Here is an 18,777-nt window from a genome sequence, read left to right as displayed (position 1 = left end):
CCGGATGCTGTCTGGATTAGAGAGGGTGCAGAGGAGATTCACGAGGATGCTGTCTGGATTAGAGAGGGTGCAGAGGAGATTCACCAGGATGCTGTCTGGATTAGAGAGGGTGCAGAGGAGATTCACCAGGATGCTGCCTGGATTAGAGAGGGTGCAGAGGAGATTCACCAGGGTGCTGCCTGGATTAGAGAGGGTATCTGGTGACAAATGGTTGGGCAGTACGGCTTTGCATTTTGGAGTGAAAAGGAAGGTGACGCGACTTGATTGCGGTGTTGAAGACACTACGAGGGCTAGATAGAGCTGGAGCCAAAGATGTTTTCTCTGGGCACAAATAGGGAGTACGGGTGGGGGTGTAGTAATTTGAGGTAGTTGTTGGAAAGTATCGGGAGGATGTCGGGTGAGATTTTGGAGATTGGTGGGTGGGATACTGGGCACATTCTTCCGTGCTGTTCAGTGCAGTTTGTCTCTTGCATTGTGTCCTGGATACTGGTCTGTCTGACTGGTTTCAAAGCTGTGTGTCAGCACTGGGGCCCCACGGGGGACTGTGTTAGCTCCCTTCCTGTTTACTCTGTATCCATCGGACTTTAGATACCACACTGAGTCACGTCACCTGCAGAAATTCCCTAGACGGGTGTATGAAGGGAGGACGGGAGGATGAACACAGGGCCCTGGTGGAGGACTCTGTCAAATGGTGCAAGCTGAATCAGCTGCAGCTCAACATCAGTAAGACAGAGGAGCTGGTGATGGACTTTAAGAAGACCAAGCCTGCACTGCTCCTGGTTACTACTGATGGTGAGGGTGAGGATGTAGTGAGGACCTACAGGTAGCTGGGGGGCGGGGGGGGGTGCACCTGGATGACAGACTTGAGTGGAGCACCAACACAGAGGCTGTGTACAAGAAGGGTCAGAGGCATCTCCACTTCCTGGGGTACATTGGAGTACGCAGGCCTCTCGTTCACCTGTTCTAACAGTCTATTGTTGCCGGCACAGTCTTCAGTATGGTGGCATCAACACGGGTGAGAACAGGCTCAATAAACTGATTAGAGAGTCTGGCTCTGTTATAGGAGTCAAACAGGACACACTGGAGGCTGTGGTAGAACAAAGGGCCCTACGGAAAATCCTGACAATTCTGGACAATGTTTCTCACCCTCTGCATGCCTCCTTGGCTGAACAGAGGAGCATCTTCAGTAACAGACTGAGACAACTGTGCTGCTCGGAGGAGCGCTGTATGAAGTCGTTCTTACCCTGGGCCATTAGGCTCTGTAGTGAGTCAACTGATAGCCGGGGAAGTGATGATCCTCTCCTGTTAGACTGCTTGTGGTAGCTTATTTTTTATTCTTTCTTGCTTTTCTTCTAATACTTGTGAAGCTGTGACAGCGTAATTTCCTTTGGGATGAAAGAGAAATGGACTAGCTGGGATGGTGGGGTTAGGTTGACTGTCCATTCGGCCATGTCTAAAACCTGGCACGTTTGTTTGTGTTGTGCTGATTTCTGCTCTTGTTTTCCCCCGTTAGTGTTGACCTTGTCCACGCCCAAGTGCACATCACCGAGGGCAGGAGCCTACCCGAGCTGGGCCTGAAGCAGGATGGCATCCGAATCAACGGCTGTGCCATCCAGTGCCGAGTGACGACGGAGGATCCAGCGCGAGGCTTCCAACCGGACACCGGCCGCATCGAGGTAAGAGAGGCACCTGCTTCCCCCACATGTGGTGAGGGCAGTGGTGACCTCACCAGTGGAGAACCTCACGTGAAATTGAAGCAGTCTGTGTTGGAGAAAGAGGTCCCAGTCTCATTTTCCGTTGGGAATGAGGACGAGCTGTTTCCAGTCCGGGCTTGTAGGGACTGCGGCGGCTGTGCAGAACACAGACCGATTGGGTGATGGGGGAGGCGAGTGAGCGCTTGACGAGGTGGTACCTTCCCTCCCAGTGCAGGGACTCGAGGCTCTCAGTCCCGTCCCCGAGGCTCTTCCTCCACCGGGAGCGATTGTGGGCCAGAGATTCCTCACCGAACCTTTGAGCAGATCCAGAAATCTTTCCCTGTGCCTCTGGGTTGGAGCTCGAAGCGAAGTGTGTTTCTCCAGAGTCTGAAGTTGGGCAAAACTTAGCCGAGCAGAGGTCCAAGGTACGGTCTGATATCGATAGGGATATGCTTTTCTATTATTTGGGATCTGGGCAGGGTGAAGATTTCTGATGATTCCTCAGGAAGATGGGTTGAGCCTGCTTCTTGCACTGCTGGTGAAGGCTCTCCCAGGGTGCGTTCCCGGATCTAGAACCAGGACGAGTGTGCGTTGCAGGGGAGTCTGGGGCTGTTCTCTGGCTGAGGGTTTTGCAGGTTCGGGAGAGGCCAGCAGGAACCTGCCTACGTTTTGTACTTGGCCCGTGGTGGAGCGTGAATGTCCGCAGTAATGGCTGGTTCTGGGCTTGTGGAGGTCAGCTGGAGCTGCCGCCACTCAGGCATTTGCAGGGTATTCCGTCACACTTCCTGAACTGTGCCCCTTGTAAAGGGTTTGTGGGAGGGGTGGCAAGACATCTAGATGTGCGGTGTCCAGTTGCTGACCTGTTTTCGTGACAATGGTGATTACGTGGTTGGTCCAGGTGACTTTCAGCTCAATAACGGTGGTGGGGGCTTCATCGCAGTCGACGTACGGAATGCCGAGGGCAAGTGGCTGGGTATTGATGTTCATTCCCTGGCATTTGAAAGGAAGAATATTACTTGCTGGCTGCTTTAGATTCTGTACCGTGCATCATGACTGTGATCTGTAGTACTGTGCAAAAGTCTCAGGCACATACGTGTATATATATATATATATATACACATATAGCTAGGGTGCACAGTACTGCATTCATCTACGTGGAGTGGAGAGCGAGTTTGTAAATCTGGCGGTAGCAAAGGATGCTGGGAATGGTGAGGGTGGGGCACCGCGGGAGGGGTGTGGGACAGGGGGCAGAGAAGGAGTGTCGGGGTGGGTACAGACACACCCAGCCGTGAGACACCAGGGAAGGTCATTTGATTCCAAACAATCGGTTTATTGATCATTACAGAATGTCTCTCTGGTGCTTCCCGCTCCCTCCCCTCTCCCTTCCCCTTTTCCCAACCATGATTCCCCTCTCCCTGCCCCCTTCCCACTCCCAGTCCACATCAGAGACCCAGATCAGAATCAGGTTTATCATCACTCACATATGCCATGAAATTAGTTTTTTTGTGTCAGTATATAAAATGTCTGCTGTACTGTGCAAACATCTTAGGTACCCTAGCCATGTACCTCTTCCTATGCCTTCTGCACAGCCCCGTACATCACTGGAGATATACTGAGGCTACTGATATAGAAGCCTTTGTTCATTGTGACAAGCAGGCTTCATTCCGGAGACAGTTCAGTAGGTTCACAAACTCGTAGTACATCACACATTAAGTGTATCAACACTAGGTGATTCAATACCAGCTCCATGGTTACAATTGCATGGTTCACGCCAATATTTGGGGTTGACAATGCTTCCTTCGAGTTACATATTTACAGTGGGAGACACCTCTGATTATTCAACCACCTTCACTGGGACAAGGCAATTCGCACAGATGGTTTAACAGCTTCTGGGGACAGAGATTCCAGATTCCCAAATTAACGTTGTTAGGGCTGACTGAGTACTCAACTGTGTCAGCTATTGATTGCAACTCTACCTGCGATCGCGTAGGAGATGCGAAGAGACCACATCAGTTTGGTCTGCCAGTTTCAACTCCAGCCGCAATGACGCAGCGAACTCAGCTCACTGGTTCAATGCAAGCCCGTTATCATAGCCCATGTGAGCAGCCAGTCCTGTGCTGTGGGCTGGCCTCTGCTCCACTGACAGCATCGTTCCTTTGCCAAAAGGTGCTTCTCAACTCAATTTAATGCTTCCAATTTACGTTAAATGCTGAAGCCTGGATTTTGTTTGAATTAATATCTGATTTGTTTAATTCCATAACTCAGCAATAATCCCTAGCATTGTGCAGAGACACGGCTGTGCAGAAGTCTCAGGTACATCCAGCCTGAACCAGGCAGCCTGAGACTTTAGCACAGTACTGTAGTGATTTTATGTCTCGCACTGTACTGCTGCCACAAAAAAAACACATTTCCTGACGTATGTGAGTGATGATAAACCTGATTCTGATCTGGGTCTCTATTGTGGACTGAGAGTGGGAAGGGGGCAGGGAGAGGGGAATCATGGTTGGGAAAAGGGGAAGGGAGAGGGGAGGGAGCGGGAAGCACCAGAGAGACATTCTGTAATGATCAATAAACCGATTGTTTGGAATCAAATGACCTTGCCTGGTGTCTCAGGGCTGGGTGTGTCTGTACCCGTCCCTGACACTCCTTCTCTGCCCCCTGTCCCACACTCCTTCCGTGACGCTCCACCCTCGTGATTCCAAGCATTTTTTGATCTCGCCAGTTTTACAAACTCACTCTCTGCTCCACTTTGACATATACAGTACAGTGCAAAAGTCTTAGACACCCTCTCTCTCTTTCTCTCTCTCTTTATAGATATATATATATACATCTTTGTGTATGTGCCTCAGACTTTTACACAATACTATGCGTCACATAGTGTCTCCGTCTACAACCCCGCCTATGTTTACCCGGTTGTCTTTCTAAGAGTCCTTCCTCTGTCTGATCAAAATAAGCAGCCTTTATTCCCCAAGCTGTCAAAATCCTTGATTATCATTTACTGCTTTTCTTCTCCATCTTTCTTTATTTTCTGCAAAGTGAAATTATTCGAGGCTTAATTCTGAAATCCTGGTGTAATTGTTCTTAAAGTTGGCAAAGCGTGTTGAAGAAGCAGTGAGTAAATTGTGTGAGATCACGGGATTTGTATCCTCGGTACACTCGGTAAACCTCATCAGCCAGTCACGTGGGAGCAGATCAGTGCATAAAGGCATGGACGCATGGTCACAGAGAAACATAGAAAATAGGTGCAGGAGAAATCCACACATTCACCACTCTCTGTGTGAAGAAGTTTTTCCTCATCTCGATCACGGGGTTCAGTTGTTGCTCAGACCAAACGTCAGAAAGGGAAGAAATTACCTTGACCATGGAATGCTTGTTGGTGCCAGATGGGGTGGTTTGAGTATCCCAGAAACAGCTGAACTTCTGGGGTTTTCCTGCACAACGGTCTCTAGGGTTTACAGAGAATGGTGTGAGAAACAAAAAAACCATCCAGTGAGGGGCAGTTCAGTGGGTGAAAACACCTGGTTACTGAGAGAGGTCAGGGGAGAATGGCCAGACTGGTTCAAGCTGACAGAATCAGATTCAGAATCATTCGCCGGCATGTGGCGTGAAATTTGTTAACTTAGTAGCTGCAGTACATGCTAATATAGAATGAAAGAAAAAGTAAATCAATTGCGGTAAGTATATATATTAAATAGCTAGGTTAAAAATAGTGCAAAAATGGAAATAGTATAAAAAATGATGCAGTAGTGTTCATGGGTTCACTGTCCATTTAGAAATCGTATGTCGGAGGGGAAGAAGCTGTTCCTGAATCGTTGAGTGTGTGTCTTCAGGCTCCTGTACCTCCTCCCTGATGGCAGAGGGGAAGAAGCTGTTCCTGAATCGTTGAGTGTGTGTCTTCAGGCTCCTGTACCTCCTCCCTGATGGCTGAGGGGGAGAAGCTGTTCCTGAATCGTTGAGTGTGTGTCTTCAGGCTCCTGTACCTCCTCCCTGATGGCTGAGGGGGAGAAGCTGTTCCTGAATCGTTGAGTGTGTGTCTTCAGGCTCCTGTACCTCCTCCCTGATGGCAGAGGGGAAGAAGCTGTTCCTGAATCACTGAGTGTGTGTCTTCAGGCTCCTGTACCTCCTCCCTGATGGCAGAGGGGAAGAAGCTGTCCTTGAATCGTTGAATGTGTGTCTTTAGGCTCCTGTACCTCCTCCCTGATGGCAGAGGGGAAGAAGCTGTTCCTGAATCACTGAGTGTGTGTCTTCAGGCTCCTGTACTTCCTCCATGATGGCAGAGGGGAAGAAGCTGTTCCTGAATCGTTGAGTGTGTGTCTTCAGGCTCCTGTACCTCCTCCCTGATGGCAGAGGGGAAGGAGCTGTTCCTGAATCACTGAGTGTGTGTCTTCAGGCTCCTGTACCTCCTCCCTGGTGGCAGAGGGGAAGAAGCTGTTCCTGAATCGTTGAGTGTGTGTCTTCAGGCTCCTGTACCTCCTCCCTGATGGCAGAGGGGAAGGAGCTGTTCCTGAATCACTGAGTGTGTGTCTTCAGGCTCCTGTACCTACTCCCAGTGAGAAGAGGGCATGTCCTGGGTGATGGGGGTCCTTAATGACGGACGCTGCCTTTCTGAGCCATGGCTCCTTGAAGATGTCTTAGACACTGTGTAGGCTAGAGCCCAAGATGCAGCTGACTAATTTTACAATCCTCTGCTGCTGCTTTCGGTCCTGTGGTGTAGCCCCTCCATATCAGTCAGTGATGCAGCCTGTCAGAATGCAGTAGCCCCTCCATACCAGACAGTGATGCAGCCTGTCAGAATGCAGTAGCCCCTCCATACCAGACAGTGATGCAGCCTGTCAGAATGCAGTAGCCCCTCCGTAGTAGACAGTGATGCAGCCTGTCAGAATGCAGTAGCCCCTCCGTACCAGACAGTGATGCAGTCTGTCAGAATGCAGTAGCCCCTCCATACCAGACAGTGACGCAGCCTGTCAGAATGCAGTAGCCCCTCCATTCCAGACAGTGATGCAGCCTGTCAGAATGCAGTAGCCCCTCCATACCACTCAGTGATGCAGCCTGTCAGAATGCAGTAGCCCCTCCGTAGTAGACAGTGATGCAGCCTGTCAGAATGCAGTAGCCCCTCCGTACCAGACAGTGATGCAGTCTGTCAGAATGCAGTAGCCCCTCCATACCAGACAGTGACGCAGCCTGTCAGAATGCAGTAGCCCCTCCATTCCAGACAGTGATGCAGCCTGTTAGAATGCAGTAGCCCCTCCGTACCAGACAGTGATGCAGCCTGTCAGAATGCAGTAGCCCCTCCGTACCAGACAGTGATGCAGCCTGTCAGAATGCAGTAGCCCCTCCATTCCAGACAGTGATGCAGCCTGTCAGAATGCAGTAGCCCCTCCGTACCAGACAGTGATGCAGCCTGTCAGAATGCAGTAGCCCCTCCATACCAGACAGTGACGCAGCCTGTCAGAATGCAGTAGCCCCTCCATACCAGACAGTGACGCAGCCTGTCAGAATGCTCTCCACGGTACAACTACAGAAGGTTTAGAGCGTCTTAGGTGAAAAACCAAATCTCTCCAAACTCCTAATGAAATATAGCCACTGTCCTGCCTTCTTTATAGCTGCATCACTATTTGGGACCAGATGAGATCCCCAGAGATCTTGACACCCAGGAACTTGAAGCTGCTCTCTCTCTCTCCCCACTTCTGATCCCTCTATGAGGATTGGTTTGTGTTCCTTCATCTTACCCTTCTTGAAGCCCACAATCAGCTCTTCCATCTTACTAGCTGGTATATGTCACTCCTGTACACCCTCTCATCTCCACCTGAGATTCTACCAACAATGATTGTATCATCAGCAAATTTATAGATGATACTTGAGCTATGCCTAGCCAGAAGGTATTGGTATATAGAGAGTAGAGCAGTGGGCCAAGCACACACCCCTGAGGTGCGCCAGTGTTGATTGTCAGCGAGGAGGAGATGTTATCAGCAATCTGCACGGATTGTGGTCTTCAAGTCAGGAAGTTGGGGATCCAATTGCAGAGGGAGGTACAGAGGCTCAGGTTCTGTAGTTTATTGATCAGGACTGCAGGAATGATGGTGTTAAATGCTGAGCTGTAGTTGATGAACAGCATCCACACGTAGGTGTTTGTGTTGTCCAGGTGGTCTAAAGCCGTGTGGAGAGCCATTCAGACTGCGTCTGCCGTTGACCTATTGTGGTGATAGGCAAATTGCAATGGGTCCAGGTCCCTGCTGAGGCAGCAGTTCAGTCTGGTCCTGACCAACCTCTCAAAGCATCTCATCACTGTCGGTGTGAGTGCCACTGGATAGTCAGGCAACAGTAAGTCAAATTAACCATGTTACACCAGTGTTGTGCAGAAGAGCATCTGTGAGTGCACAGCATATCGGAGTGGATGGGCTACAGCAGCAGAAGACCAGAAGCATGCACTCTGTGGGCCCTTTATTAGATACAGGACGTACCTAATGAAGTGGCCACTGAGTGCATTTCCCTGCAGCCGTGCAACATTTGCCTCTGACGTGCACCCATTGCATCTCATCAACAGATCATCACTGTGATCTCCTTCGTGTTAACGAAGGGCTCCTTCAGCAACTTCAGCAACTGTGCAGAGCACAATGTGGGGAGTGACTGTAATCTCATTCAGATTTATAAATGCTGAAGCAGTATTTGTGTGGGAATTCGTACTTCTTTTCCACTTCACTGAGATTCAACAACAAAAGCAATTTGCATTTATATTTTACCTTTAATGGAAAAATGCCCTGAGGTATTTTCCAGAGCAGTAAATAAGATAGACACCGCGCCAAGGAGGAAATCAGAAAGTGTGACCACTAACGTGAATGTTCAAGCATCAGCCGTAAATCTCACAAATCAGGCCTGCTTGCAAAAACAAGGTTATGCAGCACTGAGCAATGGGCATATATATAGCGCTATGGTTTTGCACAGTACTGTAGTGATCCTAGACTGCTGCCGCAGAAAACACAAGTTCCCTGACGTGTGTGAGTGACGATAAACCTGATTCTGATCCGGGTCTCTGTTGTGGACTGAGAGTGGGAAGGGGGCAGGGAGAGGGGAATGACAGACAGATTATAGACAGAAACCTGGGTCTCTATTGTGGACTGAGAGTGGGAAGGGGGCAGGGAGAGGGGAATCATGGTTGGGAAAAGGGGAAGGGAGAGGGGAGGGAGCGGGAAGCACCAGAGAGACATTCTGTAATGATCAATAAACCGATTGTTTGGAATCAAATGACCTTGCCTGGTGTCTCAGGGCTGTGTGTGTCTGTACCCGTCCCCGACACTCCTTCTCTGCCCCCTGTCCCACACCCCTCCCACGGCGCCCCACCTTCACCATTCCCAACATCCTTTCCTCCTGCCAGATTTGCAAACCGTCTCTCCGCTCCACATTGACAAATACAGGACTGAGTGAAAGTCTTGGGCACCCGAATGCCGATGACATTGTCAGAGTACTGTATTCTGTCCCTGTCGAGTATGATGTTCTCCGAAGGGGTTTTCCCTGAATGGGGAATGTTAGTTCGTGACATTGTTTATGGTGGCCAGGCTTATGCACAGTACCTGACGGATCGGGGCCAGGGGCCATTCTGCATTCACCGCTGCAGCCTTCCTCCGCATTCTCAACCTGACCCAGGGCCTCCCCCTTGACCTTCCGGACTCCAGGCGGGATCTCAGCAGCTCACAAGCCTCTCCATCACGACAAGGTGGCAGCCCTTGTAGAAGCTACTGCATTGTCGTCAACGATGCATTTTCCTCAAAAGGAATCAGGCAGGTTGGCCTGACAGGATCGGCGTTTCACAAAGCGTGCTGCCCGTCTCTGACTCGTCCCTGCATCTCCTTTAATCCTCCTGTAAATTAGGTGTAACTGCACCGAGCAGGAAATCTTTGCCCTTGAATGGATACGGCCGGGCCCATCACGGGTAAAGCCCTCCCCAACACAGAGCGCTTTCTCAGGAAAGCAGCACCCATCTTCCGGGACCCCCACCACCCAGGTCATGCTCTCTTCTCACTGCTGCCATCGGGAAGGAGGTACAGGAGCCTCAGGTCCCACACCACCAGGTTCAGGAACAGTTATTACCCCTCAACCATCAGGCTCCTGAACCAGTGAGGATAACCTCAACTCTGAACTGATTCCATCGGGAAGGAGGTACAGGAGCCTCAGGTCCCACACCACCAGGTTCAGGAACAGTTATTACCCCTCAACCATCAGGCTCCTGAACCAGTGAGGATAACCTCAACTCTGAACTGATTCCATCTGGAAGGAGGTACAGGAGCCTCAGGTCCCACACCACCAGGTTCAGGAACAGTTATTACCCCTCAACCATCAGGCTCCTGAACCAGTGAGGATAACCTCACCTCTGAACTGATTCCATCGGGAAGGAGGTACAGGAGCCTCAGGTCCCACACCACCGGGTTCAGGATCAGTTATTACCCCTCAACCATCAGGCTCCTGAACCAGTGAGGATAACCTCAACTCTGAACTGATTCCATCGGGAAGGAGGTACAGGAGCCTCAGGTCCCACACCACCAGGTTCAGGAACAGTTATTACCCCTCGAACCATCAGGCTCCTGAACCAAAGAGGGTAACTTCACTCAGCTTCATTTACCCCATCACTGAAATGTTTCCACAACTTTCAAGGACTCTTCATCTCATGTTCTCGAAATTTATTGCTTATTTGTTTTTTTCCCTTCTGTATTTGCACAGTTTGTTGTCTTTTGCACTCTGGTTGTCCGCATGATTTGGTGGGGTCTTGCGACGATTTTATCACGGTGGTTGGATTTGTTGAATAGAAAATGAATCTGCGGGTTGTATGTGCTGACGTGTATGTACTACACCTTGAACTTTTTGAGACTGGGTGTATACACCGTTTTGGCACGGCTGATTGATGTGCAAGCTCAAAGCAGGCCAGAGTCCTGAGACCATCTCCTTTCACCGTCTGCTGAAGAGCAGATTGTGACATGGGACCCCAGGAGGGTGTGACGCTTGTAGCAACACCCCGTCAGTGCCACACAGGCATTTTAACGAGCGTTCGACATGCTCATTGATGTAGTGCGTGCGCAGTTCCTTTACGTTAGAGCATATTGCCGGCCCTTCAGTCTACCGTGTTGTCCATCTTGTCCGACGTTGTCAGGAAACCTGTAGGGGAGAGTTTTTAAAGTGGAAATGTTGTTGCACTGGGGCAGTTCCGCTCTCTGTCTGTGTCCAGTGGTTCAAACAAGCATCACAAACTGGGGTCTTCCTTGTTTGCAGCGGATGGCCGTGACGTCTTCTGTGCCTTGTCAGGGCCTTTGGTCTCCACGGAGTATTGCAGTACCACTTCCCCGGCCATTGGATCTCATCCGTCCGGCCCGCTGGAGCTGGTTTGGCATGTCCCTATCTCACCGGGGCACGAAGCTGCTGGCTGCCCTCACCTGGTTTAGCCTGCCTGTCGAGACCTCCCAATTTAATTCCACTTCCCATTCCCATTCCGACGTCTCACTCCACGGCCTCCTCTCCTGTCACAATGAGGCCACACTCAGGTTGGAGGTCTGTGTAGTGTCCAGCTGATGGTATGAACATCGGTTTCTCAAACTTCCGCTCATGTCCCCTCCCCTATCATTCCCCATTCCCTTTTTCCTCTCTCACCTCATCTCCTTACCAGCCTACCACCTCCCCCCTTTTCCGCACAGCCTTCTGTCCTCCCCTATCATTCCCCCTTCTCCAGCACGGTATCTCCTTCACCAAACAACTCCCCCGCTCTTCACTTCTGTTACGGACAAGAAACAATAAATGTAGGATGGAGTCAGGGAATTATTGCAAACCAACTGGATTTATTAGCATTTACAAAGAAATATAGAACATTAAATAAATGACATTCTTAAACCAAAGTTAACAGCGATATGCATCTACAGCTCGCAGTCAAACAATTCCTAACAAAGTCTTACTCAAGCACCATCTCGGAGAGGCAGTTTGGAAAGTCCAGGTGATTGGTGAAGTAAGTGAAAGGAGAGGCTTGTATGTTCGCGATGGAACGAAGAGACCATCTTGGAGATTCACAATACAGTGCAGAAGCGGTCTCGCACCGACGAAGAAATGGTTACCGTAGCTTGCAGTCGCGGAGAGCGAGCTCTCACAGAGTAACTGACAGAGAATGTCCCTTTCACCAAAATGGTCACCACACAACACCTGAGACCATGCAGGGGTTAATCAAAAATGCGTACCACAATCCATGCCTGGATCCCTTTACAAAGGTAGAGCATTCCTATGAAACCTTTCTGAAGACCACAGATACATCACGCTTAGTAAACAAAACTAACGCCACGTGACATCCACATAGATGCTGCCTGGCCTGCGGAGTCCCTCCACCATTTTGTGTGTGTCATTGTCTACCTTTAAGTATCTCAGTTGCACAGCCTCTCAGGCTCTGGAACTCCAGGGAATACTGTCCTACTTTCAACAGCCTCTTGTAATTTAACTCTTTTTCTCAGTCTAATACCGTCTCCAAAGCCTGAAGTTTGTGCCAAAGCTGAGCTCAGCTCTTCACTCTGTCCCACTTTCTGTCCTCCATGAATTATCCAGGAGCATTCTCAATGCCATCAATGATTCAGTATTTATTATTGATCTGCAGTTATCATCACTTATTGGTCATCCCTGAGAACGTTCCTGGGGTGGAATTTGTCTTTATTGTGCCTGACTCCCCCTGTTTCAGCTCCCACCTTACCCTGCCCATTTGAGTGAGTTGAAAACCCAGGTGGCCGAGGGTTGACTGGGCACCGTCCCTCTCTCCGCTGGGACCTCCTACCACTCAGCCTCTTCCACTCCTGTTCCCATTCCCACAAGCCGGCCAGGACACCTTCAAGGAGCAATGCCTTACAAAGTGGGATCAACCTTTAAGGACCCCATCACCCAGGACATGCCCTCTTCTCACTGAGGAGGAGGTACAGGGAGCCTGAAGACACACACTCAACGATTCAGGAACAACCTCTTCCCCTCTGCCATCAGGGAGGAGGTACAGGAGCCTGAAGACACACACTCAACGATTCAGGAACAACCTCTTCCCCTCTGCCATCAGGGAGGAGGTACAGGAGCCTGAAGACACACACTCAGTGATTCAGGAACAGTTTCTTCCCCTCTGTCATCAGGGAGGAGGTACAGGAGCCTGAAGACACACACTCAACGATTCAGGAACAGATTCTTCCCCTCTGTCATCAGGGAGGAGGTACAGGAGCCTGAAGACACACACTCAACGATTCAGGAACAGCTTCTTCCCCTCTGCCATCAGGGAGGAGGTACAGGAGCCTGAAGACACGCACTCAACGATTCAGGAACAGCTTCTTCCCTTCTGCCATCAGCGAGGAGGTACAGGAGCCTGAAGACACGCACTCAACAATTCAGGAACAGCTTCTTCCCCTCTGCCATCAGGGAGGAGGTACAGGAGCCTGAAGACACGCACTCAACGATTCAGGAACAGCTTCTTCCCCTCTGCCATCAGGGAGGAGGTACAGGAGCCTGAAGACACACACTCAACAATTCAGGAACAGCTTCTTCCCCTCTGCCATCAGGGAGGAGGTACAGGAGCCTGAAGGCACAGACTCAACGATTCAGGAACAGCTTCTTCCCCTCTGCCATCAGGGAGGAGGTACAGGAGCCTGAAGGCACAGACTCAACGATTCAGGAACAGCTTCTTCCCCTCTGCCATCAGGGAGGAGGTACAGGAGCCTGAAGACACGCACTCAACGATTCAGGAACAGCTTCTTCCCCTCTGCCATCAGGGAGGAGGTACAGGAGCCTGAAGACACGCACTCAATGATTCAGGAACAGCTTCTCCCCCTCTGCCATCCGATTTCTGAATGGACAGTGAACACAGTACTTTTTTCCATTTGCACTATTTGTTTAATATCTATATACTTGCTGTAATGTAGAGTTTTTATGAATCTGTTTTGCAACGCACTGCTCCCACATTCCAGTGCTGGTAAACCTGGTTCTGATGGCTCTGCACATGAGCGTAGCCTCTTGGGGGCCACCCAAATGTGCCTTTTTCCTTGTAAAGGTTGTTTTAATGATTTAAAGACAATTCTACTCCAAGAACTTTGAGTACTGCTGGGCTGCTCCATCAGCGAGCTGCCCGTTGATTGGAGTAGCTGGACTGGTGTTGAGGAAGGAGCCCGCTGGGGTGTCGGAGGGGCCGGCTGGGGTGTCGATGGGCCCGGCTGGGGTGTTGGGGAAGGGGCCTGCTGGGGTGTCGGAGGGGCCGGCTGGTGTGTCGGAGGGGCCGGCTGGGGTGTCGATGGGCCCGGCTGGGGTGTCGGAGGGGCCGGCTGGGGTGTCGATGGGCCCGGCTGGGGTGTCGGAGGGGCCGGCTGGGGTGTCGATGGGCCCGGCTGGGGTGTCGGAGGGGCCGGCTGGGGTGTCGATGGGCCCGGCTGGGGTGTCGGAGGGGCCGGCTGGGGTGTCGATGGGCCCGGCTGGGGTGTCGGAGGGGCCGGCTGGGGTGTCGATGGGCCCGGCTGGGGTGTCGGAGGGGCCGGCTGGGGTGTCGGAGGTGCCGGCTGGGGTGTCGATGGGCCCGGCTGGGGTGTCGGAGGGGCCGGCTGGGGTGTCGATGGGCCCGGCTGGGGTGTCGGAGGGGCCGGCTGGGGTGTCGATGGGCCCGGCTGGGGTGTCGGAGGGGCCGGCTGGGGTGTCGATGGGCCCGGCTGGGGTGTCGGAGGGGCCGGCTGGGGTGTCGGAGGGGCCGGCTGGTGTGTTGGGGAAGGAGCCCGCTGGGGTGTCGGAGGGGCCGGCTGGGGTGTCGATGGGCCCGGCTGGGGTGTCGGAGGGGCCGGCTGGGGTGTCGATGGGCCCGGCTGGGGTGTTGGGGAAGGGGCCTGCTGGGGTGTCGATGGGCCCGGCTGGGGTGTTGAGGAAGGAGCCCGCTGGGGTGTCGGAGGGGCCTGCTGGGGTGTCGATGGGCCCGGCTGGGGTGTTGGGGAAGGAGCCCGGCTGGGGTGTCGGAGGGGCCGGCTGGGGTGTCGATGGGCCCGGCTGGGGTGTCGGAGGGGCCGGCTGGGGTGTCGATGGGCCCGGCTGGGGTGTCGGAGGGGCCGGCTGGGGTGTCGGAGGGGCCGGCTGGGGTGTCGATGGGCCCGGCTGGGGTGTCGGAGGGGCCGGCTGGGGTGTCGATGGGCCCGGCTGGGGTGTCGGAGGGGCCGGCTGGGGTGTCGATGGGCCCGGCTGGGGTGTCGGAGGGGCCGGCTGGGGTGTCGGAGGGGCCGGCTGGGGTGTCGATGGGCCCGGCTGGGGTGTCGGAGGGGCCGGCTGGGGTGTCGATGGGCCCGGCTGGGGTGTCGGAGGGGCCGGCTGGGGTGTCGATGGGCCCGGCTGGGGTGTCGGAGGGGCCGGCTGGGGTGTCGATGGGCCCGGCTGGGGTGTCGGAGGGGCCGGCTGGGGTGTCGGAGGGGCCGGCTGGTGTGTTGGGGAAGGAGCCCGCTGGGGTGTCGGAGGGGCCGGCTGGGGTGTCGATGGGCCCGGCTGGGGTGTTGGGGAAGGGGCCTGCTGGGGTGTCGATGGGCCCGGCTGGGGTGTTGAGGAAGGAGCCCGCTGGGGTGTCGGAGGGGCCTGCTGGGGTGTCGATGGGCCCGGCTGGGGTGTTGGGGAAGGAGCCCGCTGGGGTGTCGGAGGGGCCTGCTGGGGTGTCGGAGGGGCCGGCTGGTGTGTTGGGGAAGGGGCCTGCTGGGGTGTCGGAGGGGCCGGCTGGGGTGTCGGAGGGGCCGGCTGGGGTGTCGGAGGGGCCAGCTGGGGTGTCAATGGGCCCGCTGGGGTGTCGGAGGGGCCTGCTGGGGTGTCGATGGGCCCGGCTGGGGTGTTGGGGAAGGGGCCTGCTGGGGTGTCGGAGGGGCCGGCTGGGGTGTCGATGGGCCCGGCTGGGGTGTTGGGGAAGGGGCCTGCTGGGGTGTCGATGGGCCCGGCTGGGGTGTCGGAGGGGCCGGCTGGGGTGTCGATGGGCCCTGCTGGGGTGTCGGAGGGGCCGGCTGGGGTGTCGATGGGCCCGGCTGGGGTGTTGGGGAAGGGGCCTGCTGGGGTGTCGGAGGGGCCGGCTGGTGTGTTGGGGAAGGGGCCTGCTGGGGTGTCGGAGGGGCCGGCTGGGGTGTCGATGGGCCCGGCTGGGGTGTTGGGGAAGGAGCCTGCAGGGGTGTCGATGGGCCCGGCTGGGGTGTTGGGGAAGGGGCCTGCAGGGGTGTCGATGGGCCCGGCTGGGGTGTTGGGGAAGGGGCCTGCAGGGGTGTCGGAGGGGCCGGCTGGTGTGTTGGGGAAGGGGCCGGCTGGGGTGTCGATGGGCCCGGCTGGGGTGTTGGGGAAGGGGCCTGCTGGGGTGTCGGAGGGGCCGGCTGGTGTGTTGGGGAAGGGGCCTGCTGGGGTGTCGATGGGCCCGGCTGGGGTGTTGGGGAAGGGGCCTGCTGGGGTGTCGGAGGGGCCAGCTGGTGTGTTGGGGAAGGGGCCTGCTGGGGTGTCGATGGGCCCGGCTGGTGTGTTGGGGAAGGGGCCTGCTGGGGTGTCGGAGGGGCCGGCTGGTGTGTTGGGGAAGGGGCCTGCTGGGGTGTCGGAGGGGCCGGCTGGTGTGTTGGGGAAGGGGCCTGCTGGGTTGTCGATGGGCCCGGCTGGGGTGTCGATGGGCCCCGCTGGGGTGTTGGGGAAGGGGCCTGCTGGGGTGTCGATGGGCCCGGCTGGTGTGTTGGGGAAGGGGCCTGCTGGGGTGTCGATGGGCCCGGCTGGGGTGTTGGGGAAGGAGCCTGCTGGGGTGTCGGAGGGGCCGGCTGGTGTGTTGGGGAAGGGGCCTGCTGGGGTGTCGGAGGGGCCGGCTGGTGTGTTGGGGAAGGGGCCTGCTGGGGTGTCGATGGGCCCGGCTGGTGTGTTGGGGAAGGGGCCTGCTGGGGTGTCGGAGGGGCCGGCTGGTGTGTTGGGGAAGGGGCCTGCTGGGGTGTCGGAGGGGCCGGCTGGTGTATTGGGGAAGGGGCCTGCTGGGGTGTCGGAGGGGCCGGCTGGTGTGTTGGGGAAGGGGCCTGCTGGGGTGTCGATGGGCCCGGCTGGGGTGTCGATGGGCCCGGCTGGGGTGTTGGGGAAGGGGCCTGCTGGGGTGTCGTTGGGCCCGGCTGGTGTGTTGGGGAAGGGGCCTGCTGGGGTGTCGATGGGCCCGGCTGGTGTGTTGGGGAAGGGGCCTGCTGGGGTGTCGATGGGCCCGGCTGGGGTGTTGGGGAAGGGGCCTGCTGGGGTGTCGGAGGGGCCAGCTGGTGTGTTGGGGAAGGGGCCTGCTGGGGTGTCGATGGGCCCGGCTGGTGTGTTGGGGAAGGGGCCTGCTGGGGTGTCGGAGGGGCCGGCTGGTGTGTTGGGGAAGGGGCCTGCTGGGGTGTCGGAGGGCCGGCTGGTGTGTTGGGGAAGGGGCCTGCTGGGTTGTCGATGGGCCCGGCTGGGGTGTCGATGGGCCCGGCTGGGGTGTTGGGGAAGGGGCCTGCTGGGGTGTCGTTGGGCCCGGCTGGTGTGTTGGGGAAGGGGCCTGCTGGGGTGTCGATGGGCCCGGCTGGGGTGTTGGGGAAGGAGCCTGCTGGGGTGTCGGAGGGGCCGGCTGGTGTGTTGGGGAAGGGGCCTGCTGGGGTGTCGGAGGGGCCGGCTGGTGTGTTGGGGAAGGGGCCTGCTGGGGTGTCGATGGGCCCGGCTGGTGTGTTGGGGAAGGGGCCTGCTGGGGTGTCGGAGGGGCCGGCTGGTGTGTTGGGGAAGGGGCCTGCTGGGGTGTCGGAGGGGCCGGCTGGTGTATTGGGGAAGGGGCCTGCTGGGGTGTCGGAGGGGCCGGCTGGTGTGTTGGGGAAGGGGCCTGCTGGGGTGTCGATGGGCCCGGCTGGGGTGTCGATGGGCCCGGCTGGGGTGTTGGGGAAGGGGCATGCTGGGGTGTCGTTGGGCCCGGCTGGTGTGTTGGGGAAGGGGCCTGCTGGGGTGTCGATGGGCCCGGCTGGGGTGTTGGGGAAGGGGCCTGCTGGGGTGTCGATGGGCCCGGCTGGGGTGTTGGGGAAGGAGCCTGCTGGGGTGTCGATGGGCCCGGCTGGGGTGTTGGGGAAGGGGCCTGCTGGGGTGACGATGGGCCCGGCTGGGGTGTTGGGGAAGGGGCCTGCTGGGGTGTCGATGGGCCCGGCTGGGGTGTCGGAGGGGCCGGCTGGTGTGTTGGGGAAGGGGCCTGCTGGGGTGTCGATGGGCCCGGCTGGGGTGTTGGGGAAGGAGCCTGCTGGGATGTTGGAAGGGCCAGACAAGGTGTCGATGGGCTCAGCTGGGTGTTGAGGAAGGAGCCCGCCGGGGTGATAGAGGAGCTGGTTTGGGTTCGGAGGAGCTGAGCTGGCTGCAGACCATATTGCTGCCCGCTACTCAGAAACATCAGAGTTAGTGCAATATAACTGTGGGAGGTTGTCTCGGAGATTTCTCTTGCGATCGCAGGATAGTGATAGTGCTGCTGCAGGATGGTTACCCTTGCCTGGTGGTGGGACAGGCGAAGTGGGAGCTGTGTTGCCTCGGTTGTAGCAAGGACTAGGCCTCAAGCCGTGGGCTTGCCTGCTGCTGCAGACCAGATCAGCAGGTGTTGTCAGGCCACGGTTTGATTCTGAATTCCTCTCTCGTGTTCCCCACCTTGCCTTCTTCTCGTTATTCCATTGTCCTATCAGATTCCACTTTCTTCATCCCTTTGTCACTTCCACCAATCGCTTATCAGCTTTTATAACACCTTTCCCTTTCCCTTTCCCTCACCTGCCTATCAACTGATCTCACCTGGATCCAGCAATCACCCGGTGGCAGCTCCTCCTTATACCGGCTGTCCTGATGAAGGGTCTCAGCCCAGAACGTCAGCTGTCCATGCTCCTCTGTAGATGCTGCCTGGCCAGCTGAATCTTGCTGCAGACTTCCAGCATCTACTCAGTAAAGCCAAAAGACTATAGATTTTGGAGTAGAATTAGGGCAACTGGCTCATCGAGTCTGCTCTGCCATTTCATCATAGCCTATTCATTTCCCTCTCAGCCTAATCTCCCGCCTTCATACACGGACTAGTCAAAAAGCTATCAACCTCTGTCTTAAATATACCCAA

At 55.6% G+C, this 18,777-nt stretch overlaps 1 protein-coding gene across 3 annotated transcripts in view; it reads left to right on the top strand.

Annotated features, from left to right (window-relative positions):
• The window catches only part of LOC132383728 (pyruvate carboxylase, mitochondrial-like), a 950,497-nt gene that overhangs the window by 278,676 nt on the left and 653,044 nt on the right, over positions 1-18,777 (top strand). For all 3 annotated transcript variants that reach the window (XM_059954922.1, XM_059954921.1, XM_059954923.1), the window contains exon 9: positions 1,514-1,676. In XM_059954922.1, the coding sequence (XP_059810905.1) occupies positions 1,514-1,676 (163 nt within the window). The remainder of the gene's footprint in view (positions 1-1,513; positions 1,677-18,777) is intronic.

This window comes from Hypanus sabinus, chromosome 31 (assembly GCF_030144855.1).
Source record: "Hypanus sabinus isolate sHypSab1 chromosome 31, sHypSab1.hap1, whole genome shotgun sequence".
Taxonomy (NCBI): Eukaryota; Metazoa; Chordata; class Chondrichthyes; order Myliobatiformes; family Dasyatidae; genus Hypanus; species Hypanus sabinus.
The sequence above is the reverse complement of the archived record's forward strand: the minus strand, read 5'-3'. Positions and strand labels throughout refer to the sequence as shown.